Source organism: Mauremys reevesii, linkage group 2 (genome assembly GCF_016161935.1).
Source record: "Mauremys reevesii isolate NIE-2019 linkage group 2, ASM1616193v1, whole genome shotgun sequence".
NCBI lineage: Eukaryota > Metazoa > Chordata > Testudines > Geoemydidae > Mauremys > Mauremys reevesii.
The window spans coordinates 55159340-55186392 of NC_052624.1; the positions used below are offsets into that span (position 1 = coordinate 55159340).

The 27053-nt window shown below is 43.1% G+C and overlaps 1 protein-coding gene across 8 annotated transcripts in view; it reads right to left on the reverse strand.

The window, feature by feature from the left end:
• Positions 1–27053, reverse strand: part of CRPPA (CDP-L-ribitol pyrophosphorylase A) — a 179609-nt gene that overhangs the window by 14132 nt on the left and 138424 nt on the right. For 2 of the 8 annotated variants that reach the window (XM_039524443.1, XM_039524450.1), the window contains one exon: positions 2371–2468. The exons of the other annotated variants lie outside the window; for them this stretch is intronic. Coding sequence is in view for 1 of the 2 variants with exons in the window: in XM_039524450.1 (XP_039380384.1) it covers positions 2448–2468 (21 nt within the window). In the remaining variant the exon portion in view is untranslated. Of the gene's footprint in view, positions 1–2370; positions 2469–27053 lie in introns of those variants that run through there. 8 annotated transcript variants of the gene reach the window in all.

A 27053-nucleotide genomic window follows, 5' to 3' on the forward strand; every position in this document is an offset into this window, starting at 1 on the left:
GAATTGCAGCTTAATATTTAAAATTAAACATCTAGTCAAGTAACTTTCATCTTATCATTCACATCCCTCTTTAATGATAATATCAAAGTATGAAGCACCATATATTTATTTTAAATTTTGGAAAAGTATGAAAAAATAAGCTCCAGTTACCAGTATTTACAATAAGATAAAATAGCTGATTATTGTCATGTTTGTAGCCTCCAATACCATCACGTTAGCTGGCAAACAAAGGAAGAGAGAGGAATTAAAAAAGGCATATAGCAGATTTGGTTTAGGTTAGTGTTTCTGTGGCATCTCACACCGTCATACAGCCGTTCCCCCCATCCTACCAACAGGAACAGTCAAGGACATACAGTATTATGGCTCCACCTACTGGAAAGCAAGTAAACAAAAGAATCAAGACAATAAAGGCAAAGCCAAGAGCTGTCTGTAGGGCCTCAGGATGGCCTACTTTCCAAGAGAATGAGAAGACTTCCAGAGTGAGGAAGGAGTTAATGAGTTGAGAAATGGGATAAAGAGTTGTAAAGATATAAGATGGTACCTCTCCACAAGAGGAAAGGGGATGCTGAATGGAAGAAGGGAGAACTACAATGAAAGAAATTAACAGAGAGTAATTTTCCTGTCTGTGTCTCTCTTATACCAATAGGATGCTAATTTTAAAAATTATTAATATAATGGTAGTGCTGAGAGGCGCTGATTGTGCTAGGGCTCCACTGTGGTAGACAGTATACAAACAGCTGTAGACATAATCCCTGCCCAAAGAGCTTACATCCCAAGATGTGCATTGGATGTAGCTAGCAGGAAGGGACCTGACTTTACAGTGAGACTTGAATAACTCAGTGACCAGAGCAGGCATCCACCAATGTAGATAGATCCAAATGATAGAAACTGGGGGTGTGGAATGACTACACTGAGGTATTACACACTTCGGAAGTCAAAGTCTCTGCTCGCACGTGGCCCAGGGAGCCATGACCTCTTTGGCAGAATGACATTTGACCATCTATGAATGCAGGCACTGACTTTCTCATAGGTAAGTAAGATGCAATCCTTTACTCATCTGGCATTCCTCAAAACAGACCAAGTGCATAATGTTTCTGAGCTCTTGTGAACAAGAACTTCAATACATGTTTAACCCTCTAGAAAGAGTGTAAGGAATAATAGGTTTGTTCACTAATTCCATGTTCATCTTCCTGATGAATTCTGGTAAGAGAGGGAAGTCCACATTTTCAGGAAAGGACTGAAGATTCAGGCATGTGTATGTAACAAAGTTCATTTCTCTCACCCATCTGGTGATGTCATAGAAACTAAAAAAGGTCCACCTCTAAAGACAGGGGTTTGAGGGGGACCTCTCCAAGGGATTTGAAGAGGAAACCTGTGAGCACTTGCAAAATGAGAAACAGGTCTCATTGACGAATCACTGGATGATGTCGTATTCTCAAACAAAATAAATGAATGAGATCTCTGGGATACCAACATCACTGCTCCCAATATGACTCCTTGTAACTCTACTCTACAGTTATCTTAACAGAAATGTGATTGTTACATAACCCTCCAGGATCCATTTTCAGTGTTCCAAGCTGAAGTATTTGAGGTTGGCAGAGTACGTTTCCATATGGTATCTCTGATTTGAACGTCAAATGGATGTTATGCAAACAAATATATGATAGCCATGGTATAATAGCTGCATGCAAATTAAGTGATTAAAATAGCATTTCCAATATGCTTAAATTGAAAAGGTCAAATATCCCTTTTGAGAATAATCAATTTTATTATCCTTAAGGGGAAAGATATCCTTATTTTTACATTCAAGTTCTTTTCTAGACTGTGTTATTTCAGTCAGATAAATATGGATGTCACTGATGTTCTCTTAAATAAAATCTATAGTTTGTCAAGATAGGTAGTTCATGTATTTCTGCCAGCTAATATCAATCATCAATCCAAACCCATTAACACAATAATCTGTTCATATACAAACACCTACACTCAAATTGAAATTAACTTCAAAAGATAAAACACTTGTAAAATAACCAGGACTTTTAAAAAAAACTGTTTGAAATGACAAATTAAAGGAAAAGAAAATGAAGAACCAATTATAAAAATTAAAGGAACAAACTAATTTTGCAGTAACCGTTTAAGGATGAATTAACAGTACTCAGTAATTACAGTATTTTAATGAAAATGAAAACAGATGAGTAGTTCATGACCTATGAAGGCATCCAGAACTTTTTATCCACGCTAGTACTCAATACTAACCTACACCTTCAGATATGTTATATGTTAAGCTGTATAATAAAAGCAGCAAAAAATGCCTACCCCTGGGAAGTTTCTATGCTGTGTAGTCTTTAACTACTATTGAACTGTTACCACAGTCTCCTTTCAAAATATCTTCAAAACCTCAGTCACTTTCCTATGGATACTTGCAGCTTTAACTGTCCCCAAAGACCAATTCAATTTTTCCTTGTACTTTCCTGTAATAGGAATTCAAATAAGGAAATGATTCTTAGAAAAATCAAAACACATTTCCCATTATGATGATTAAAACAAGTTCTATTATAAGAGTGAAATTCACTCAAGCACTGCATGCCTCACAGCACTTAAGCCCCATGGTAGCACATGGTTTGATCCAAAGTCATTTGAAATCAATGGGCACCAAAGACTTCCACAGATTTGAATGGGAGTTGGCTCTGACCCTCTGTGAGCAGCTCTACCACCTACACGAATTGTGGAAGGTCACTCCACACCAGCCTCAAAGCTACTGGAGCTATTTTTACACAGATCCAGTGGCCCTAACTCCAGCCATAAGAGCAGTGGCCAATATTCTAACCCAGGGGTGGGCAAACTTTTTGGCCTGAGGGCCACATCTGGGTATGGAAATTGTATTGCAGGCTATGAATGCTCGCGAAATTGGGGTTGGGGTGCAGGAAGGGGTGAGGGCTCCGGCTGGGGGTGCAGGTTCTGGGGTGGGGACAGAAATGAGGGGTTCAAGGTGCAGGAGGGGGCTGTGGGCTGGGGCAGGAGGTTAGGGTGTGTGGGGGAGGTGAGGGCTCCAGCTGGAGGTGCGGGCTCTGGGGTGGTGTTGGGGATGAGGGGTTTGGGGTGTAGGAAGGTGTTCCAGGCTGGGACCAAGGGGTTTGGAGTGTGGAAGGGGTCTCCAGGCTGGGGCAGGGGATTGGGGCACAGGGGTGTGTGAAGGCTCTGGCTGGGGGTGCAGGCTCTGGGGTGGGGCTGGGGATGAGGGGTTTGGGGTGTGGGAGGATGCTCCAGGCTGGGATCAAAAGGTTCAGAGGGCAGGAGGGGGATCTGAGCTGGGGCAGGGGATTGGGGCACGAGAGGGGCTCAGGGGTGCAGGCTCCAGGCGGCGCTTACCTCAAGCAGCTCCTGGAAGCAGCAGCATGTCCCTTCTCTGACTCCTACGTGGAGGCGCAGCCAGGCAGCTCTGCGCACTGCCCCATCTGCAGGCGCTGCACTGCAGTTCCCGGCCAATGGGAGCTGCAGGGGCAGCGCTTGGGGTGGGGGCAGCGCATGGAGCCCCCTGGCTTCCCTTATGCTGGGCAAGCCCCAGACCCTGCTTCCCCGCGGGAGCTCAAGGGCCAGATTAAATCGGCTGGCAGGCCGGATGTGGCCAGCAGGCCATAGTTTGCCCACTCCTGTTCTAACCCATAAGATGGAAGAATTGCCAGGAAGAGGCTGCATTTTTGCCCTACAGCCTTACTGCAGGTTGGTGTGGGTGATTTCCCCCCTCAGATTCCTCTTCCCTTCCACAGAGTTTCCCACACAATGTTCAGTTATGTGGGTATGGTGCAAGGAGCGAGCTGCACTCTAAATAAATACTAGTTCCCTTACTACATATATTGAATGTTTCTTAAAAATAAAGATGAACTGAACTTAACATTGCAAATAGGCTCACAAAATATTTATAAGATTCAACGTATTTCCTGAGGTTATTTGCTGGCTATAACTGTCTAAAATGGAAGAGTAAGCAAAATCCTCTATTTTCCCCATTTCCTGGCCATTTTTTATGTTATAGAAATGGGACACAATTTTTAGACCTATGGAGAAAGTTTAAGTTGTACCTTTAATACAAATTGTGTTACGATTACACTTGTGTGAATAACCGATTTTTCAGTTCAGTGGCAATTATGAAAAATGAAAACAAAAATGGTCCAACCTGTATCAAAAAAAGCTGAAAAATGTCAGCAAATCAAAAAAGTCGACACATTTTGTTTCAAGTCAAATGGGATATTTCATTCAATCTACAATGAACTGCTTTGATTTGTTGCCAGGCATTTTTTAACATAAAAGCGAAGGAAATGAAGGGCTAGACTCACACAAAGGGAAGAGGAGGAAGTAGTGGTGAATAATGATCCAGAGAAAGCAAGTAAGGATGACTCTATAGCCAGGTGATTAGGGCACACCCTGGGAGGTGAGAAGATCCAAGTTCATGTCCCTCTCCACAGACTATTTTCTATACCCAGTAGAACAGCTTCAGCAGGAGAGATTGAGAAAGACTCACAGCACAATTTCCCATGGCCTAGTGGCCAGGGTACTCTCCTACACTTGGAGAGACCCCCGCTCAAAGCCCTACTCCACCTGAGGCAGAGCAGGGAATAAATTTGGGTCACATCACAGGTAACTGCCCTAACCACTGGATCAACAGTTGAAAAGGAGGCAACGGGACCACCTCTTTCTCCTCCTGCAGATATCCTAAAAATTCCCAATTATCCTCAGTCATACTGTCAAGCTGTCTAGGCTGGCTCACAACTGTGAGTGTCAACCTCAGGGCAGATTGTCAAAAAAAAAAAAGGGCACAAACCCTAAACTGGTTGTGAGTTCTATACTTAGATTTCACCAACCAAGTAACAAGCGTGGACTCCTCAAGCACCATAATAACCTTAATATGGAGTCAAAGTCAGTCCCCTTGGGAACGCCACTCTATCTTGCCACCCAGGCAAGTCTGCCTTTGGGATAGATGGTGCCTTACACTACAAATCACAACAATATTCAGGTTACTCCCAGTCTCAAAATACCAGTCACTTACCCCAGATCAATTGTACCTCAGATCTCAAACCAAAGACAATGCTTGTAGCCAATCCTAACTAACTAAATATTTATTAATAAAGAAAAAGAAATTAGAGTTAAAGTAGGTAAAAATACACACACAAATGAGTTTACAGTCCGAGGTTCCAAAAGGTAATAGTGGCTGCTATAATGTACAAGCGTTCTCTCTCTCTCTATATATATGTATGTATGTATGTATGTATGTCTTTCTTTTAGGGCTAACCCAAACAAAGTACTATAGGGATCCCTTGCTTATGCTTAGAAATATTGTCCTCTATGAATTCCAAGCAACAGAGTGATAACAATTTTCTTCTGGTAAGGCATTTTTATTCCCTTCCCCTAGAGTTCAAACAGTGATGGGACAAGGGCTTGTGCACATACCCTCCTCCTGGGTATGGGAGAAGCAATCAACAAAGTTTTTTGTCCACAGATATTCCACAATGGCTTGTCTGATGTCTATAGGCCTTTTATTGATCAGGAGTGCTGAACTAGTATTTCACACTTGGTAATGCTTTTCTCCTGACTGTGGCGATTTCTAGTTTCATATTTTCTGGTTTCACTTTTATAGTTACAGAGCAAATATTTAAATATAACCTATTATACAGATATTATAAATGAGATTAATGCATGCAGCAATTTACAAGCATTTCATAATGTCTAAACTCATTCTTATAACTGTAATATCTATTTTAACAATACCAACACACAGGTGAGTTAGACTGGCATTTGTGAGTGTTCAGTGAGGTCTAGGGGCCTTGGCATGAGCTGGCACCTGGTCTCCCAGCATGACACATACGTTCGCCTCATATCTTGACTACTGACATCCCCTTTTCTATGGTCTCCTCAAGGTTTACCCTTCTCAAGGTTTACCCTTACTCCTCAAGATTTACCTCAAGGTTTACCCTCAGTGTGCACAATGCTACTGAATGTCTTCTCATATGTACTTAGAAGTGGGACCACATCACACCCATCATCAAACAATTCATTGTTGCAGTTCTCCATTCCCTTCAAGATCCAATTCCAAAACACCCACCGCCTTTTATTTTAAGCCCAAAATGGACTAGTTCCTGTCTACAGGTGTGATTTGTAAATACATACACTCGCTCTCTCTCTGTTCCCCTCCCCACTCATGTATCAATGGTTTCCACATGGCTTTTTCTTCAACAGAGTCTGGTTACTATTGATGCAAAACACTTTCTGTATTCTTCTGCCTTGACTATCGATCTCAGCTCAAACCTCAGCTGAAAATGTAGGTTTTCTTTCTTGCCTATGCCTCATTTCTGTCTTATTGTGTTATTTATTACTGTAATTTCATTACTGAACTCCGCAAAGCATTTTTTTTCATACAAAGTATATGCATGACACTACACAAATTAAACTTCTACTGTAAAAATATTTACTTTCTTCCACTCCCTGAAGGCTTTGGATATTTTCCAAGACTTATGCCTTACCCTTTCCCAGCTCCTTAACAATTGACTAGCAATGTTCTTCCCAGAAGACCACATCTGGTGAATCCCTCATAACAGGGGGACTTTTAATTCTTCCTTCAAAAAATTTTCCAGATTCAGATTTGTTTTAAATAAGTAGAATCATGCCCTAAATAGCAAGTAAAGTAATTCTTACTGGCAGTGCTGATCCAGCATATTACCAAGGATACTAGCTAATCTGACTGTGGCAGATTAAAGATCAAAGGTGGCAATCTTTTTATTTTCCCAAATAAATACAAAATTGTAATATCTAGAATTTGTTCAAACAACTTTGGATTTTTATGCTGCTGAAACACACATTGTCCTGAAACATACATTTTATTCTGGGGTCATTTTATGACTAGTCCCACAATTCTATGGAGAAAATTCAAGCATGAATCATTTTATTTAACCACAATTAAAAATAAAAGTGTGGTTCCACCAGCTTGATAAAAGGTCTGATTACATTCATGCATCATAAACTTCAATGAGGAACAATATAAATAAAATTGTCATTTGTTCTTACAATAAAGACAAATTAAAAATGTTTTCAGACACCAAAACACAAACGAAAGAAAAAGAAAATGTCACTTTTTAATTGCACAAAGACATTTACCAAAGCAAATGTAGCTTCAGGGCAAATTCCTCTTTTCTTAAGCATAGTTAGTTTAATAAAATACATGCCATCTCATTGGAACTCTCTTTGGAAGCTCACTATTTTAAACAGTTTTTAAAAGAAGCTTTGTTTTTACAGCTATTATCATCATGGGGTGGAAGTGGAAGCCAACAATAGTTGTGTAACCCATATTCTGCAGTCTGCAAACACTTGGCACTCCAGAACCAAGTCAATCAAAAGAAACAATCCCTTAATATGGATTTACTTGATAATGGTTCTGAGAGAGCCATTGCAGACAACTGCATCAATGCAGACAATTTTGAAAGCCTGGGTATAGGCACTTGCTCGCTGAGGCTATTACCATCTACTGTGTCAATAATATACATTTTAAGTGATTAAATTCATAGTTACACAATAGATAGTATTTAAGACATAATAAGTCATGACAGGCAGTGTATATCAAGGCAATTATAACTTGCCTCAGGTAGCATTATAAGGCATGAGACTAATACCTAGTGAGTTTAACCACCCAAGAAGTGCTGTGAATCTTGAACTGAAGTATCTGAATTGTATTGCCATTATAAAATATAAAACAAACATAAAAACATGGAAAACAGGTCCATTTATTTACTAGGCATCATGTATTTGGAAATAACATAATTGGTAGACATTCTCAGAGCACTAATTTTATACAGAGCTGTGAAACTATTTTATAATGACAGTTGCAGTCTATCAGATTAGTTCCTGTTTCTTAACCTACTGGAGAAACAAAAACACAATTCAGACAGAAACAAATGTAAAAGATGTTAAGGTTTCTCAACCAACATTATGAAGCACAGGTATTGTGAGATTCCTCCAGTACATGATATGTGTTGTAATACTTATACTTTCATTGGATGTTTAAGGGCTATATGTTAGCCTTCACTCTGAATTTTCTCATGTGTGGGTTACCTTTATGCTTGGGACATTATTTCCAACAGGCTTTTGTGTGTCTACATATGTGTTCTGAGCAACTCAAAATTAAAAACTTGAAATTAGTATTGTGAAGAGGTCTGTAACAGGGTGCTGGCCAGAAGACCTGGCCAGGCCCGTTAGTCCCAGCTCCCATTAAGGGGAATTAATGGGAGCTGGCAGGGTGTGGCTCATTGCCGGGCTAAAGAAGAAACACCTGTGGGTTTTATGGGCCAGGGGGCTGTATAAAGCTCACAGGAAGGAAGCGGGGTGGGCTGGGGGAAACAGGAAGGGAAGAGCCTTAGGCTGGAGTTCCCAGCTAGCTACAGGAGCTAGCTGGCCCCAAGGGGCTACCTGGATCGAACTGAACTGTATATAAAAGGTGGTGGGAACAAACACTGAAAATAAAAGAGCACTGGTGTTTGCACAGAGAGGTCTCTGGTTGGTTTTTGAGAGGAGTGGTGAAGTGCACTGCTATACATGGGGGCTTGTCTGGGATCCTTGAAGTCAGCGCAGGTGGTTGGCGACCTGGCGATGGAGGAGACCCTGAAATGGCTTGTAGAGCAGCAAAAACAGACCCAGCAGGCCCTGCAGACTTTCCAGCAAGCCAGAGATTATGAGACCGTAAGAGCAGCCATTCTGGATCGGGTCGGCCTGTCAGTGGAGCGGTACCGGAAGAAGTTCCGGTCGGCCCGGTGGACATCGGTATTACAGCCCTGCACATTTACCCAGAGGCTGAGGGACTGGGCCACGCGCTGGCTGAGGCCAGAGGTGTGGACCCTTAAGGAAATCCTGGATACCTGATCCTTGAGCAGTTATTACAGAGCCTCCCAGAGACCATACACATATGGGTGAGACGACACCAGCCAGGCACCGTCGAGGCGGCCGTCAGACTCACGGAAGAGTATATAGAGGCCGAGGGTCCCCGGAGGACCGACCCTGGAAGGACAGGGAGACGGAGGGGGGGGGAGACAGTCAACCCAGTTTCCCAGGGAAGGACAAGAGAAGAAAGGGGAGCCCCACAGAGCGCCCGAAAGGCCCGCCTGGCTAACATGCTGGCAGTATGGGAGACTGGGTCACACAAAGCGGGATTGCGCAGATATGGAGTACAGGTCGGTGGACTTTTGTGGATGGACTGAAGTCAAAGGGCAAAACAAGGGGCCAAACTTGTCCACCATTCCCGTGAAGGTGGGAAGAAGACCCCAAATGGGCCTGGTCGACACAGCATCCAGCTGTCCGCTAGTGCAAAAGGCCCTGGTGAAGCCGCACTGGCTCATCACGGGGGCAAGGATGGCCTCGGATGTATACATCAGGACAGAAGGTCCTGCCCAGTAGCCCAGGTACCCCTGGAGGTGAAATGTTGCTTCAGGTGGAAGCAGGTGGGGGTACTGGAAAGGCTACTGTACCCAGTAGTGTTGGGCTGGGACTGGCAGGAAGTGGTGGGATACCCCGGGAGCAAAGGGGGATACCCTAAGACCGAGGATCCCAAGACAGGGGGACGGGTGTAGTCCCGTTGACAGTGAAAAAAATCCTAGACAACAAAGCCCAGAGTGGGTGGACCCGCAGGAAGTGTATATGGGGGAGCAAGTGGGGCAGGGTCCACCAGATGAGGAGATGGACCCAGGGAAAGAACCCATAATACCCCTCTCCATAGAGGAGGCCCCGAGCCTGCAGGGAGATACTGGGGAAACTGAGGCAACCTGAGATACAGAAGGGGCTGGGGATAGGGTGTCAGCCAGGCTGTGACGACCTACAGGCAGAGGAGGAATTAGGGGGGGCACCCTTCCCGAGCGGTGTACATTCTGTGGGAGAGGGATTGGGGTACCACCAACCAAGGTGGCCGCAGGGTACCCGGTCCGGAGTGGGGAGCCTTCCCCGAAAGGACTCCCCCGGGTAAAAAGCAAAATGGCCGAGGGGCCAAAGGGCCAAAGTAGTGGCAAACTGGAAATGCTACAGCACAAAAATTGAGTGTTTCACTATATTAAATAACAAACGTTGCTACAGTATATCTTGTGTTATTGATTTGGATACTCTATTCAATGTATTTTAGAGTGCCCTCATATCTTCAGTTTGTAGACGTTCTGAGTATTGAACATGCATATGTGCAATTTAAAGGTGGTTGGCTGAAACATGAAGTTTTGGCATCTAGGTAAGGAACAACTGGAACTTTGACACCCAGAAAAGAGGAGGGAGATTATTTGAATCTTTGGCACCCGTTAGGCAGCTGAGGATTTTGACAATGGTAGTGAGATGCATCTCCTCCACTGTTCCTTGTGGGCAGGGTCAGAAGTCACTTTGAACAATTTGTTCCCCACCTCAGCAAACCCCAACCTCAACTGCAAACTGTCCAAATACCCAGTACTCCATCTCCCTCAATTCTGATACATATGGGCTATTTCCCTCCTGTCTGCAGTTTCTGGAGGCAGTTCCAATCTGCAGCACAGCCTGCACTAGCCACGCCCTCTTCTCCTACTTGCTGCCAGATGATTCATTCCAAAGCTGTGAAAAAACTAGAAGAAAATTATTAGTAACAAATACTTCAGTGCCAACTAACTAACTGGACAGTAGGCCACTGACCATGCAGTAACTATCCAAGTAAACTTCTGACCATTAACTGTGAAGCTATCCAGGATGGGTAGAATTGTGGGAGAAACTGCTAGCAGAAGAGAAATTACTGGGGAAGAAATTTTCCATTCTGCAGTGCAACGTCTCCCACGATTCTGATATATATCGGAGGTGGCAAGCAATGAATAGGAGTAGGGAGGGACAGAAAAGTGAACATAAGAAATAGGAAATACCTCACTTTTTTAATTGCTCAAATGTTAAGACCATCTGTATGCAGTAGTGTTGTAGCTGTGTCAGTCCCATGTTGAACCTGAGGAAGAGCTCTGTGTAACTCAAAGGCTTGTCTCTCTCACCAACAGATGTTGGTCCAATAAAAGGTATTACCTCACCTACCTTGTCTCTCCAAGACTATGTCTGGACCACTGCCTGCAGCATCTTCCTGTCAAAGGAGGTCTATGCGGAGACAGAAAGTCCACTTTATAGTGTCTGATAGAGGCAATACTCAATGACCATGTGGCTGCACTGCAGATCTCTCTGGTGGAAGCGCACACTTTTTGACCTATGTGGTCGCCATGGATCTTGTAGAATGCACCTTGATTCCTTCTTGAATAGGTGTGCCAGATGGCTTATATGCCTCAACAATGCATAGTCTGGTAAGGGATAGCTTGGATACTCTAAGCCCATGGCACTTTGGGATGAAAGGAAATGAACAGGGAGCCAGAACTTCTTGTGGATTCTGTATGCTAGATATGTCTTTTGTGCTCTTCTGACACTTAGGCTGTGCCACTGATTCTCACTTGGGTGCTGTGGCCATGGCTAGAATGAAAGAAATCAGAGGCTCAAACACATGGGAGGCTAGGGCTTTTGACACCGGTGATAGTTCCCACTTAGGGAAGATGGTCTGACTGCTGGTCTGACCAGTCTGATTTCTCTGAGAAATCTGGATACCTGTGGGTTCTGCCTAGGAAATAGTACATTACTTGGGGCAGATATCTAGTGCATTATGGTGCTGAGCTGAAATTCCAAATCCATACCTTCCTGAAGCCAGTCCAGAGTGGTGGGACTTTTAGGATCCCATGGATGTGCATTGTGCACCATGAACTGAACTTGCTCTCATTGAGGAGTAGGTTTTTAGTGTGAAAACTCTCCTGAATGAGAGCACTGTCCCAATCACTTTGGCTGATGGGCCAAATGCAGCAAATGCCTCCCTTTCAATAACCAGGCTGTGAGTTGAAGTGACCTGCGTTTGAATGGAAGAGTGGGCCTTGGAAAAAAGTTGTCTGGTCTTGTCAGAAGCTGAATTGGTGGTTCCAGCTTCAATTCTATCAGACCAAAGAATTAGGGTCTCATTGGCCAGTACAGAAGAGGTAGCACTGTGACCCTTGCTTCTTCTCTCCTTGTCTTTTGGATCACCTTCCCCAGGAGAGGGCAGGATGGAAAAAGGTATAGCAGGCCCTGTGCCCATCTGTGCAACAGAGCATCTTTCCCCATTGACTTGGGTCTGCTTTCCAGGTGAAGAATTCTGGATGTTTTGCATTCTTGCAACTGTCAAACAAGTGGACTAAGGGAAGACCAAACATGTGCAAGATCAGAGTGAAGACTTCCTGGTTCAGGCATCACTCCAAGTAGTTGACTTTTCTGCTTTTTCTATCCTGAGATTTTAGGACTCACTGGGGGGCAAGGAGCCCAGAAAGGGTCTTATCTTTACAGTCCTTGGTTGCCCAGGACTTTCCCCTTGGGTTAGCTGGATGAAGTTCTCCTGATCCTCAGAGCCTCTTCCTGATCTTCTCTGTGTCTCCTAGTCAGGTTTTTCCTTGGTGGAGTTGTGGGTTCTTGGGGGAAAAGGGACCCCAACATCCCCATCCTACTTAGACCCACATGCCCTAGCAGAGACAGGGTCAGATAGCTGGCCATTTTTTACTTTCTGCCAAGTCTGAGAAAGCTGCCTCACACCCAGAGCACCTTTTGGAATTTGCCCAGTGCTTGCACAGCTGTTTGGAAGGGGGCAGAGGAGCTTGGCAGGGAGGAGCTGCTGCAGCAGCTCAGGCTGGGTGTGAGCACCATGCTGCTCGCATCCCAGGCCAGAGGAGGTGAGGAGTCTTGAAAACAAACAAAAACACAGTAGCTTGCCCCAAAACAGCTCTAAATAACAAATCTAAAAGAAAAGAGTGGGAATGAAACAAGCCACCACTTGACTGCTGCCATGGAGCCAGACTATCTCGGCAGCAAGCATGGGCTGTGCTGCAGCTTTGAACAACCTTCAGAACCTGCAGACAGGAGGGAAATAATATGTTTCAGAATTATGGGAGATACTGGGCTGCAGAATGGAACAGTTCATACATCTAAGACATATTGATTCAAGCTGTTGGTTTTCAAATACAGAAAGACGACACTGTGTAGATTTACATTCAGTTTGCATTTGGAATTATTTATTTATAACTAAAGTGGCTAGAAACTTTTTAAAATGACACCTTCGATTTTACTACATTATTCTTCATCTGGCTAGATTCTATAATACTTGACTCTTCTAACTGTGCAGTAGGTATTCATATCACTATTAAGCTTTTCCATTGTTTCCAAAGTTCATAGCTGTCCCTCAACGCCTACATATAGGTCCATGCTTCCTCTCAATCTGCAGTGCATACTCAACTAAATTAGTGCATTTCCTATGTCTCTTACTCCCACCCACTCCACAGCTAGCCCTGTCCACTTTGCTGCCATTTGTGGCTCCAAGGGCAGAAAAGATATTGTAAGAGACCTGTGCAGCTGCACCCCTCTTGGCAGACTTTCCACTGCTAGAGATCAGGCCCATAGTATCTTGTTGGCCTTTAATTTCTCCATATATTTATAGATTCAAAAGTAGTCAGACATTATATTCTTGAAGAAATAGTTGCAGAGCATCTAACTTTCACTCTCTCCTGTTGTTCCTGGAGAATGTTCAGGCCTTAATTATAAGGTTGTAATACAATTTCAGCTTTCACTTTGAGACTTTTTCCCATGCCATATTTTCATTTATTAAATACTTTGATTTAATATATGGAGGACAAACTGTATCATATTACACAGCACATCACAAAAATGCCAGACTACTGGAAGGTAGAGTTACTTAATTCATGCAAGATAAACAGTGAAACAGCAAATGAATGACACTGTATGTTGTACACCTGGCAACTATCAGACATGTTTACTTGAAAGTTCATTTTAACATAATAAACAATAGAACTCTGAACAAAGTTTCTATTGTATTAGCTGTAACCACATGTGTATATTCTGGTCACAAGCCCCACCTGTCTCACCAACTCAATGAAGGAAAGACTATATTGTTATTGAACAAATGTGCTCTTGCTCAATCTCTACCCAAATCCCTCAACAAAGCATCTTTACTCAATAGGACACTTCCACTTTGCCTCAACTCTGTCATTCAAATCCCACATGCCCACACCCACAATGAATTTCAAGAACTGAAGGAGGGAAACTTCAATTGTTTTGCAGCTGCTAAGTTCCTTATACTCTTTCCGTGCTTTTCTACCGTGGTTCCCCATGTTTCAGTGTCGGAACCACTTTCTAATATAAAGTGTCTTTTGTGGACCATCTCCCTCCCATCCCTCAATCTCACACTGCTTGATTTTTAAAAAGTTTAATTCTGTGGACTACTTGTGCTTCATGGACCAGTTTGAGAGCCACTGCTATGCTATATTCCATTTTGTGTTAGATGGGACATTTTGCCCTATGGTCTAAAATTTTTTTTTAAATGACCAAGTCCTTACAAGACTAATGATTAGCTAATGCTTTTAACAATAACAATATTGCTGAAAAAACGTTTTCCTGTTTAAAGTTCTGAATTAGATACATAATTCTAGTCATTCAGCAGTTAGTAAAAAGAAAAATACTGTGGAGTAGCAGTATTTTTTATCAAGCAATATCAAGCAATTTCACTTTTTTCTTTCATAGGACAAGGTTTCATGCTGATTTATTGTGTAACTGACAAAAAAAAGTGAACTAACATCCAAGTTCTTAATATGACACAAAACCAATGAAATATATATCTGTTGAAAGGGATTATGCTTCAGGTAAATTTCTTGAATCCTGTAGCAAGGGAGCCAGCTCTAGATGGAGTAATACTTGCTTATAGGATGACAGAGATTTATTGTCTGTCTACTTTTTATATTAAAGTCTATATTATAGTCTACTTTTTATATTAAAAACACATTTTTACTAATTTTTGTTCTCCCAATTACAGTATAAAAATTGTATTGATTCTAATACAAAATCAATAGAGAATATTCTCATTTACCAGACAGCGCTTATGTTTTTTACCACCTGCAGAATGATGAAAGTAACAACAAATGCATGCTTATTACTAGCGCAAATCACTAGTTGAGGAAGGCCTGTGCTCATCAGCGGAATCTGTCTATTTTCAAATAATAATTATGGAAGGATCCTGTTTATTCACTTTTACAGGAACTCCATATACCCTTTAGATTTACTATTCGGAGACTGTGTGCCCTGACATATGCAGTGGAGAATAGGTACATACCTTTATTTATCAGGCTGGATTCTGTGGTCTCAGTGTGAGGTTCCCCTGGTGTTATCTGGACTGGTGATCTGCTAGGTCACTCGAATCCTTGACTCTGGGAGCCAGCCTTATCCTGCTCTGCTGTGAGAACCCCCACTTCCAGACTGTTCACACACAGCCTCTAGCATGTAAGCTACTCCCAGTTACGTGAGTGAGCACTTTTGGCCAGCCGCTGCTTGGACTGTGCAACTGAATGACGCTAGCCATTATTTCCGGTCCCAGATACAACCCTAAGAACCTCCATCTTGCAGTGTCTAGTTATGCCTGCTGGATGCTGCAAGCTTGTATGAGATTATCAATTTAACAAAGAAATTGATATGTACCAGGCTTCGTATCCCAAGGGGAGTCTCTGACACGCTTCAAACCAAACGCACTACTTCAGGTAGAATAAACAAACAGATTTATTAACTACAAAAGGTAGATTTTAAGTGATTATAAGTCAAAGCACAACAAGCAGATGACAGAACAAGGAGTAATGATCTCAAGTTGCAGTGTGGGAGGTCTAGGTTGGATATTAGGAAAAACTTTTTCACTAGGAGGATGGTGAAGCACTGGAATGGGTTACCTAGGGAGGTGGTGGAATCTCCTTCCTTAGAGGTTTTTAAGGTCAGGCTTGATGAAGTCCTGGCTGGGATGATTTAGTTGGAGATTGGTCCTGCTTTGAGCAGGGGGTTGGACTAGATGACCTCCTGAGGTCCCTTCCAACCCTGATATTCTATGATTCTAAGTCAGAAATGGTCAAATTAAATAAAAGCAAAACACATTCTAAGCTGATCTTAACACTGTCAGTGCCCTTACAAACTTAGATGTTTCTCACCACAGGCTGGCTGGTTGCCCTTCAGCCAAGCTCTCCCCTTTGATCAGCACTTCAGTTGCTTGGTGTTGTGTCTGTAGATGGAGGTGGAAGAGAGAGCATGGCAAATGTCTCCCTTTTATCATATTCTTTCTTCCCTCTTGGCTTTGCCCCCCCCACCTCAGAGTCAGGTGAGCATTACCTCATCATAGTCCCAAACTGACCAAGGGAAGGGGGGTGACTCACTTGAGAGTCCAACAGATCTTTTGTTGCTGCTTAGGCCAGTGTCCTTTGTTCCTGTGACGCTGGGCTGGGTTTGTCCCATACATGCCCTGATGAGGTGTGAACTGCCCCTCTGCTCCTAAAGAGTTTTGCCTGGGTTTGTTTTAAGCCATGAGGACACATTTTCATGTACTTATATACATGAAATAGTTTCATAACTATATACAGGAAATTACAACCTATAACACCAATGCTCAGTGCATCCTGAGCCTTCCGAAGACACCCAACATAACAAACTATGCATTGCATACCACACAAGTCTCCAGCTTTTTTAAGCACAAGATCACTTTTTGAATTTAAGTGCAACCCAGGATCTACCATGCCCCTTCCCTGAGGCCCCACCCTTCTCACGCCATCCCCCCTCCCTCCGTTGCTTGCTCTCCCCCACCCTCACTCACTTTCACCAGGTTGGGGCTTGGAGTGCGGGAGGGACTGCAGGCTCTGTGCTGGGGCCAAGGGGTTCGGAGTGTCTGAGGGGGCTCTGGGCTGAGCCTGGGACAGGGGGTTGCAGTGCAGGAGGGGGTGAGGGGTGCAAGCTCTGGGAGGGAATTTGGGTACAGAAAGGGGCTCAGGGCTGGGGCAGGGGTTTGGGGTGTGGGAGGGGGTTCAAGGTTCAGGAGGAGGTATGGGGTGCTGGCTCTGGGAGGGGGATCAGGGCTGGGGCAGGGAGCTGGGATGCTGGAGGGGGTTCGGGATGCAGGAGGACAAATTAACTGAAAGGCATTGTATTTAAACTGCTTAAAACTGTTTTCACTTAGATTAAATTTTACATATGAGTCCAATAACTTTCAGATTATCTAGTAGTACATTTTAATATTCAAATAATATAAAGTATATTTAAAACAGAAATGGCAACAAGATATTTAATGGCAGGAAAGACAGTACCAAATGGAAATATTTAAAGGTGAGGATTTAAAGGAGGTAAGTAAAGGAAAAAGAGACAGCAATTTCAAGGATCCCTAGATGTAGCATCATCATCACCATAAGCATGAACAGTGAAGACACACAAATCAGTGAATAATAAAATAATAAAAAATAAAAAGATTTGAACAGGCAGCATCTCTATTAAATGAAATTAAATTAGACAGCCCAGGCAGAACTCCTAGCAGCTCCTAAAAGGCGGAAGGTGACAGATATCTTCTGAGGTGCAGATTGAGCAGGAATGTGGCCATCTTTGTCCCTTTACTGCAGTGTTAGCTCGAGTTACAACTCAAATGTTGTCTTTAATCCATCCCAGTGTACACAGGCGAGTCTCTAGCTCTAGTTAAGTGGTACTTTAAACTTGAGCTAGCTAGCCCATCAGGGGATGGAGCCACTTAGAGCAGAGAGGAATCAGTTATTCTGCACTGCTACTACAAACACTCTGTGCTGTTCAGTGTTTCGTGGTGTGACTTTTCTTATGTGAACTATTCTGAGGGCTTGGCTACACTTGAAAGTTGCAGCGCTGGGAGTTACAGCGCTGGTCATGCAGCTGTGCAGGAACAGCGCTGGTGTGTGGCCACACTCACAGCTACCAGCGCTGGTGTGTGGCCACATTTGCAGCATTTACAGCGCTGTTGGGAGTGCTGCATTATGGGCAGCTATACCAGCATTCAAGTGGCAACAACGTGCTTTTCAAAAGAGGGGGGTGGAGGGTGGTGTACTGTGACAGGGAGCGGGGAAGATAGAGAGAGTGGATTTTTGGAGCCAACACTGTGTGTTAGCTTCCTGGATTGAAAAATCACAAAATGTTCGCGAACCCTTAGTCTTAACTCTTAATTGCAAACAGCCTGCCTCCAACACGGACTCCCCCGCTGTTTCACTCACTCCCTGTGGTGTACTGTGACAGGGAGCGGGGAAGAGAGAGAGAGTGGATTTTTGGAGCCAACACTGTGTGTTAGCTTCCTGGATTGAAAAATCACAAAATGTTCGCGAACCCTTAGTCTTAATTGCAAACAGCCTGCATCCAATGCTGTTTCTCTGTCAAGCAAACATTCACTCCCTGCCTCTCATTTGATCATTCACAGCCAGGTACAGATAGCTCCTGTTTGCTGTGATCAGTGTTTGTTTTTTTAGATAAGCAGTTCAACGGAGCTCCGATCGGAGTTCACAACAAAACAAAGAGAGGCTGCATAACAAAACAAAGAGAGTAATTTAGCTAAAAGCATTCTGGGATATCTCCTTATTCCCTGGAAGCCAATAAAAGTGCTGGTGTGTGTCCACACTTGATGAGCAGCGCTGGATCACCAGCGCTGCAATCGCTACACCCCAACCTGACCAGGTGTACAGCCAGTGCTGCAGCCAGGGAGTTGCAGCGCTGGATGTGCCTTGCAGGTGTGGACGGTTACTAATTGCAGCGCTGGAAAGCCTCTACCAGCGCTGCAACTTGCAAGTGTAGCCAAGCCCTGAGAGGAGTTAACTCAAGTGTAGATTGATCAAACAAATACTGCAGTGAAGACAAGCCCTAAGACTAATTCCTGAGTATGAGAGAAGCAGCCAGGATTTGGCAATGACAGTCTGCTTTTGTGAAATGGTGAATTCCACTAACTAGTAGGAAAATTCCGTGCAGCATCTTCCTCAATTTCCTGTACTGGTCTGTTGCATCTTACGCTGGGGTTACGTTCTGCAGTCAGCGCGTAAAGCAAAAATCACGTATAGTCAACATTACATTGAGTGTAACGGCGGGCAGAATCACCTGCACTACAGGTACAGTATTAAAATTATTTTTCTCTTTTTTTTTGGTTTTTCCTGACCACGTAAAGCTGAAATCGCGCATGTTAAATGCGCATAAGATGCAACAGACCTGTAATATCAAGCAGTTCATACAAACGAAGAAGCTACCTCTCTGTTGATCAATATAATGTTCGGTGCTAAATTGGTGAAGAGGCACGAGTTCCAGGATATAATTTAAAACATAAATTTCAGTGTCTGAAATCCATGTACAGTAAAATGGTTGACAACAATCTTACCCAATTACCATCATATGGTCACACATTATGCTCTTTTTGCTTGAAACAAATTGGCTAGTGCATCCATCTGCTACTAAAGATGTAAAATTCAGAAAAGTCTCTATTAATTCACTGTTGGCTGAAATATACTCGTGTGGAGTACAAAATTAGAATGTTTCAGAAATATCAAAGCTGCCTTTCATACAAACTTATATAGACTTAACATCCATGATAGCCGGAGGCCAAATAAATTCTTAATAGCCTTTGAGACTATGAAATGTGTATCACCACAAAACCTAAATGTTTCAGAAGCTGACACTGAATGAAGAGCTGTATTAAAAAACACAGCAGAGTGTTTTTTAACACTCAAAAGTAGTACTATATATGAAGCACAACTATGAAAATGTTGAAGATTAACACTTTAAATAAAGATTTCTCACCAAGGTCAATTTTACCACAAAACTGCCAAGAAATCTGGTACAGAATAAAAACACGGTACAAGCTTCATTACTTTACATATTAAAAAAAAAGTTAGATATTTGAGATCGGGGTGTATTTTCTGATCATGTAAATTGCACAGTTCAGCATGAAATTTAAATTTTTAAAAACATATTGATAAAGAATGATTCAGGAAAACAATATAATTTATTTCTTTTAAAATAACAATCACCTCATATTTCCTGGTAAACAAGGAAATACTGGTCATAGTTCAGTAGTAGTTTTTAACATATTCAAAGCTTTCTAGTATATATTCACACTTTTTTTAAAAATGAGATTTAGTACAACACGAGTTATAATATTTCCATTAACTTTCATATCAGATAGGTATTACTCCAGGTAGATTAAGCTTACTTATACTACTATAACTAAAATACGGCAATACAAATAGTAAGGGTGAAAATCTTGTATAATTGTATCCAGAGGATATTTTCCCATTATATACATACTTGATACCAAAATTACACGATCAAGCATTGTGACTGCAGACATCTATACATATGCTGAAATCCCATTGAAAGGGGCCTGGATTTCATCCTTAAATTCTGATACACTTTATCATGTAGGACAGTGCATTACTTACAAATTTAACTATGGCTTGCTGCTGAAAGTCACTTAATTATATTTGCTCAAAACAACACTAATGTTGTTAAACTACATTAATGTTCTTGATGATAAGAACGAAATGTCTTGGCAATACATTAAATACAACAGGCAACTTATTACAATAACGTTAGGGCTCTAATATCTCATGAAAGCACGAAAATTCTGAGTTGAGGCTGCTAAAGCACTATTAACTGTATGTTAACTATACCTAACAAACACAGTACTAATGGTGGCTGATGATTTGGAGGAGATGGATTCTTTGCAGTAATCCAGCCCCTTTGATCGGCAAATGATCTGGAAGCAGACAGGTTCAGCTAGGATCAGTTTGGCACAACTGAGAACATGGCCCAAGATCTCTGTTAAATGGTCTCAGAACAAGATACTATATTTTGCTGTAAATATATACAACAGGGGTAAATTAGGAGAGCTGCTGGAGCCTTAACAGGGGATATTTTTACTCTATGTATTTATAGTAGAACCCTAAGGTTATTTTAACTGGGTTTAAGATTTGAGAGTTTTGGAGGTATTTTTGAGGGTTGAAGAGCATAAATTGTACTGAGATTATGATACTGAAAGAAAACCAGGGCTGGCTCCAGCTTTTTTGAAAAGGAAAAAAAAAAAAAAAGATAAAGCTGTGATCAGCGGCACACTTCGGCAGCAGCTCTTCTGCACCGCTTCATTCTTTGGCGGCAATTCGGCGGCCGGTCCTTCCCTCAGAGAAGGATCGAGAGACCCGCTGCTGAATTGCCGCCAAAGACCCGGATGTGCCGCCCCTTTCCATGGGCCGCCCCAAGCACCTGCTTCCTGAGCTGGTGCCTGGAGCCAGCCCTGAAGAAAACAATCATAATGCTGTCATTTATAATAATGAGTTATCTATGCTCTTGCATTTTAACAATTTTGCTGTGCTCATCTCAGCCTAGAAGCACAGCAGATTTTTGCTCTTCAAACAAGACATAACTGCATTGTCATCGGTCCCTGGCTAACTAACACTGAGATTATTTTGCCATCATTATCTCACATTGTAACTGGGTCTCCATAGAGAGGTGCCATCAGTCATGGGAGAACTGCATATTACCATGTATGCACTGTGCAAAATAACTTCTCTGGCTCAGTTTTCAGATTTAAAACTGAGCCAGAGTTTTCTCAAATAAGAACATAAGAATGGACACTGAGGGAGCAGGAACAAACCATCCTGATATGCAGAAAGAAAAGCAAATATGGCAGGCGATCAGCTTGGATTAACAGTAAAATCTTCGGTGAGCTTAAACACAAAAAGGAAGCTTACAAGAAGTGGAAACTTGGACAGGTGACTAGCTCGAGCATGCAGGGGTGTAATCAGGAAGGCCAAAACACAATTGGAGTTACAGCTAGCAAGGGATGTGAAGGGTAACAAGAAGAGTTTCTACAGGTATGTTAGCAACAAGAAAAAGGTCAGAGAAACTGTGGGACCCTTAATGAATGGGGGAGGCAACCTGGTGACAGATGATGTGGAAAAAGCTGCAGTACTCAATGCTTTTTTAGCCTCAGTCTTCACAGACAAGGTCAGCTCCCACACTGCTGTCCTGGGCAACACAGTATGGGGAGGAGATGAGAAGCTCTCAGTGGTGAAAAAACAGGTTAAGGACTATTTAGAAAAGCTAGACATACACAATTCCATGGGTGCAGATCTAATGCATTCAAGGGTGCTGAGGGAGTTGGATGATGTGATTCCAGAGCAATTAGCCATTATCTTTGAAAACTCGTGGTGATCAGGGGAGGCCCCGGACAATTGGAAAAAGGCAAATATTGTGCTGATCTTTAAAAAAGGGAAGAAGGACAACCTGGGGAACTACAGACCAGTCAGCCTAACCTCAGTCCCTGGAAAAATCATGGCGCAGGTCCTCAAGAAACCATTTTGAAGCACTTGGAGGAGAAGAAAGTGATCAGGAACAGTCAACATGGATTCACCAAGGGCAAGTCATAACTGACCGATCTGATTGCCTTCTATGATGAGATAACTGGCTTTGTGGATATGGGAAAAGCAGTGGACATGATATATCTTAACTTTAGCAAAGCTTTAGATACGGTCTCCCATAGTATTGTTGCCAGCTAGTTAAAAAAGTATGGATTGGATCAATGGACTATAAGGTGGATAGAAAGCTGTCTAAATTGTCGGGCTCAATGGGTAGTGATCAATGGCTCGATGTCTAGTTGGCAGCTGGTGTCAAGCGGAGTTGGCAGCTGGTATCAAGCTGGTATCAAGCTGGGTCAGTCCTGGGGCTGGTTTTGTTCAACATCTTTATTAATGATCTAGATGATGGGATGGATTGCATCCTCAGCAAGTTCGCAAATGACACTAAGCCGGTGGGAGAGCGAGATACAATGGAGGATAGGGATAGGATCCACAGTGACCTAGACAAATTGGAGGATTGGGCCAAAGGAAATATGATGAGGTTCAATAAGGACCAGTGCAGAGTCCTGCACTTAGGACGGAAGAATCCCATGCACTGCTACAGGTTGGGAACCGACTGGCTAAGCAGCAGGTCTGCAAAAAAGGACCTGAGGATTACAGTGGATGAGAAGCTGGATATGAGTTAGCAGTGTGCCCTTGTTGCCAAGAAGGCTAGTGGCATATTGGGCTGCATTAATAGGAGCATTGCCAGCAGACTGAGGGAGGTGATTATTCCCCTCTATTCGGCACTGGTGAGGCCACATGCGGAGTACTGCATCCAGTTTTGGGCCCCTGACTACAGAAAGGATGTGGACAAATTGGAGGGAGTCCAGCTGATCAGGGGGCTGAGGCACATGACTTATGAGGAGAGGCTGAGGGAACTGGGCTTGTTTAGTCTGCAGAAGACAAGAGTGAGGGGAGATTTGATAGCAGCCTTCAACTACCTGAGGCCCGCCTTCAGGTAGTTGAAGGCTGCTATCAAATCTCTCCTCACTCTTGTCTTCTGCAGACTAAACAAGCCCAGTTCCCTCAGCCTCTCCTCATAAGTCATGTGCTCCAGGCCCCTAATCAAGAGATTGGAGTTCGGCTGTTCTTAGTGGTGGCAGATGACAGAACAAGGAGAAATGTTAAGAAAAGTTAAGAAAAGTTAAGGTCTCAAGTTGCAGTAGGGGAGGTCTATGTTGGATATTAGGAAACACTATTTCACTAGAAGGGTGGTGAAGCACTGGAATGGGTTACCTAGGGAGATGGTGGAATCTGCAAATTTAGAGGTTTTTCAGGCCCAGCTTGTCAAAGACCTGTCTGGGATGATTTAGTTGGTGTTGGTCCTGCTTTGAGCAGGGGGTTGGACTAGATGACCTCCTGAGATCTCTTCCAACCCTAATCTTCTATGAGTCTATAACATACAGAAAATGTAAATAAATCTAAGAATACAAATAACAGTAATCCAAAAGATTATTCCTGTTTGTAAAGATGAATTCTTACCACATGGGTAACCAAAAAGGGCTATTTACTATGCTCAGTTTCATGTGCCCAACTGAAGGAAAATCTAACAGGACTAAATGATGGAAAATCTGGAAGGAGTAAAAACTAGCATAGGCACACGAGATACACCTAAGGCCTGGTCTACACGAGGCGTTTAAACCGGTTTTAGAAGTGTAAAACCGATTTAACGCCACACCCGTCCACACTGAGAGGCCCTTTATATCGGTATAAAGGGCTCTTTAAACCGGTTTCTGTACTCCTCCCTAACGAGAGGAGTAGCGCTAATATCGGTATTACCATATCGGATTAGGGTTAGTGTGGCCGCAGATCGACGGTATTGGCCTCCGGGCGGTATCCCACAGTGCACCACTGACCGCTTTGGACAGCAATCTGAACTCGGATGCAGTGGCCAGGTAGACAGGAAAAGCCCCGCGAACTTTTGAATATTTCCTGTTTGCCCAGCTTGGAGCTCCGATCAGCACGTGTGGTGATGCAGTTAAAAATCAAAATAAAGAAAGAGCTCCTGCATGGACCATGCGGATGTGATTGCTGTAAGGGCAGGCAAATCTGTTCTATCAGCGCTCCGTTACAGAAGACGAAATTCAAAATCATTTTTAAAAAATCTCCAGACAGACGCCATAGCAGGGACTCAGCGCACTGCTGCGTGACAAGCGTAACGGAAAGCCAAAGAATCAAATGGACGCTCATGGACTGGAGGACTCAAGCTATCCCATAGTTCCTGCAGTCTCTGAAAAGCATTTGCATTCTTGGCTGAGCTCCAAATGCTTCTAGGGTCAAACACAGTGTCCGCGGTGGGTCTGGGCATAGCTCGGCAATTTACGCACCCCCCCACCCACCCCCAGAAGTGAAAGGGAAAACAATCCTCTCTTGACTCTTTTACATGTCACCCTATCTTTACTGAATGCTGCAGATAGACGCGATGCTGCAGCACTCAACACCAACATCCTTGCTCCCCCCACGCCATGGGTGGCTGATGGTGCAATAAGACTGATATCCATTGTCATCATCAGCCTATTGGCACATGGGGCAGTGCAAAAGGACTGGTAACCATGATCATCTTTTTACCAATTTATGGATTGGTAGATGGTACAGTATGGCTGGTAACCATCTCTGCTGTCATGCAAAGGCAAAAGCATGCTGCTGTGTAGCGCTGCTGAATCGCCTCTGTCAGCGGCATCTAGTACACATACGGTGACAGTCACAAAAGGCAAAACAGGCTCCATGATTGCCATGCTATGGCATCTGCCAGGGCAATCCAGGGAAAAAAGCTGCGAAATGCTTGTCTGCCGTTGCTTTCCCAGAGGAAGGAGTGACTGATGACATTTACCCAGAACCACCCGCGACAATGATTTTTGCCCCATCAGGCACTGGGATCTCAACCCGGAAATTCCAAGGGGCGGGGGAGGCTGCGGGAACTATGAGATAGCTACGGAATAGCTACCCACAGTGCAACGCTCCAGAAGTCGACGCTAGCCTCGGACCGTGGACGCACACCACCGATTTAATGTGTTTAGTGTGGCCGCATGCACTCGATTTTATACAATCTGTTTTACAAAACCAGTTTATGCAAATTCGGAATAATCCCGTAGTGTAGACGTACCTTAAGAGATGTAAAATATCAGAGCAGCAGTGATGCCAATTCAGATATATTTCGGGGGAGGGTTACAAAATTTTCAGATCAGAATTTAAATGTACAATAAAATATACTTAACTAGGCTCTCTGCTGCCCTCTTTTCCTCCCCTGAGCAGACATAGAATACACACCCCACCTTCTGCAGGGACATAGTCTCCTCAGAGACTCCCCACCACAGCAGGGATGCAGCAACTGGTGCAGAGACCCTGGGGAAGGGGAGGATGATTCATGCACCTACTGAGGCTGGGTAGGGGTAGGGGTGTTTTGAGGTCCCTGCACCTCCTCCTCTCCGATGTCACTGCATGACCCCCCTTCCCCTAGACTGGGGAGAGAGCTCCCTGTGCTATTATCTGCCTGGGGGCAGGGATGGATTACCCAATAGGCAGACTAAGCACATGCTTAGGGCACCAGCAAAGCAGGGGGCACCAAAAAAAAAAGATTTTTTTGAAAAAAATTGATATTTGATATTTCAAAAAAAGCATTGAAGTAGTCATCATGGGAAAAATCAGAACTTTGTTAGACTTCCTTACACTCCACTAGACACTTTTCCTCTGTTTTTCTGTTCTCTTTTTATTACTTATCCCCACTTAACCAGGGAGGCATCCTACTAACGTAGATCAAACCAATGCAAGAAAATCAGAGACTGTCATGTATTGCAATAAATTTATGTTTTATTATTGATATATTCTTCTGAGTTATACATACTTGATTAATTTTTTTCTTTCATATATATATATATTTAAATAGAGTACATTGTGTAATTTGTGGGGTTTTTTAAGTTCAGATAACTGAGATAAGGGGCAGGATGAAACATATGCGAGTGGAGCACAGAAATGTAAACTGGTTGAAGAAAAGAAACAAAAAACTAGTGGAATTTTCCAAAATCTTCCAAAGCTGACATCATTTTTCAAAGCGAATCCATCAGAAGCAACATCTTCTCGCAGTAGCACAGACATTGTTCCAAAACCTGTAGGTGTTTCAGAGACTGACCCTTCTTCTACTGGTGAAACAAACACCATTCCGGAACATGTGGATGTGTCAGAGACTGTAACTGATCATCCTACTCCTGGTGGTAAAACAGATGTTGTTCTAGAAGGAGTGGATGTGTCAGAGACTGAACCTGCTCATGCTGTATATAATAGGAGAAAAGATCCTGGTATGTGGGTTGATTTCAGTACCGATGATGTAGCTTATTGGATAGATCATGGACCAAATGACTGTCAATACCACACTGGGCCATTTGAGAAATCACGTCAGACTTTTGCCAATGGCAAACAAACAGGATACTGTCCACACACAAAAAATTTTGGCATGAAAGCGAATGGTGAGAAATACACTCGAGAATGGCTACTGTATTCACCATCAACAGGATCTGTGTACTGTTTTGTTTGCAAACTTTTTGCATATAAACCTTCAACATCCCGGTTTGCTGCAGATGGATTTAGTGACTGGCAGAATACTGTTTTAATTGAACAACATGGAAATAGCACTACTCACAGAGATTCAATGTCGACATATTTAAATTGATGACAGGGCTTTGGATTGACACAAAAATTGGAAGAACAAATTAAAGGGGAGCGTGAATACTGGCAACATGTCTTGCAGCATGTTATAGCTGTTATTCAAACATTAGCTGAACGTGGTCT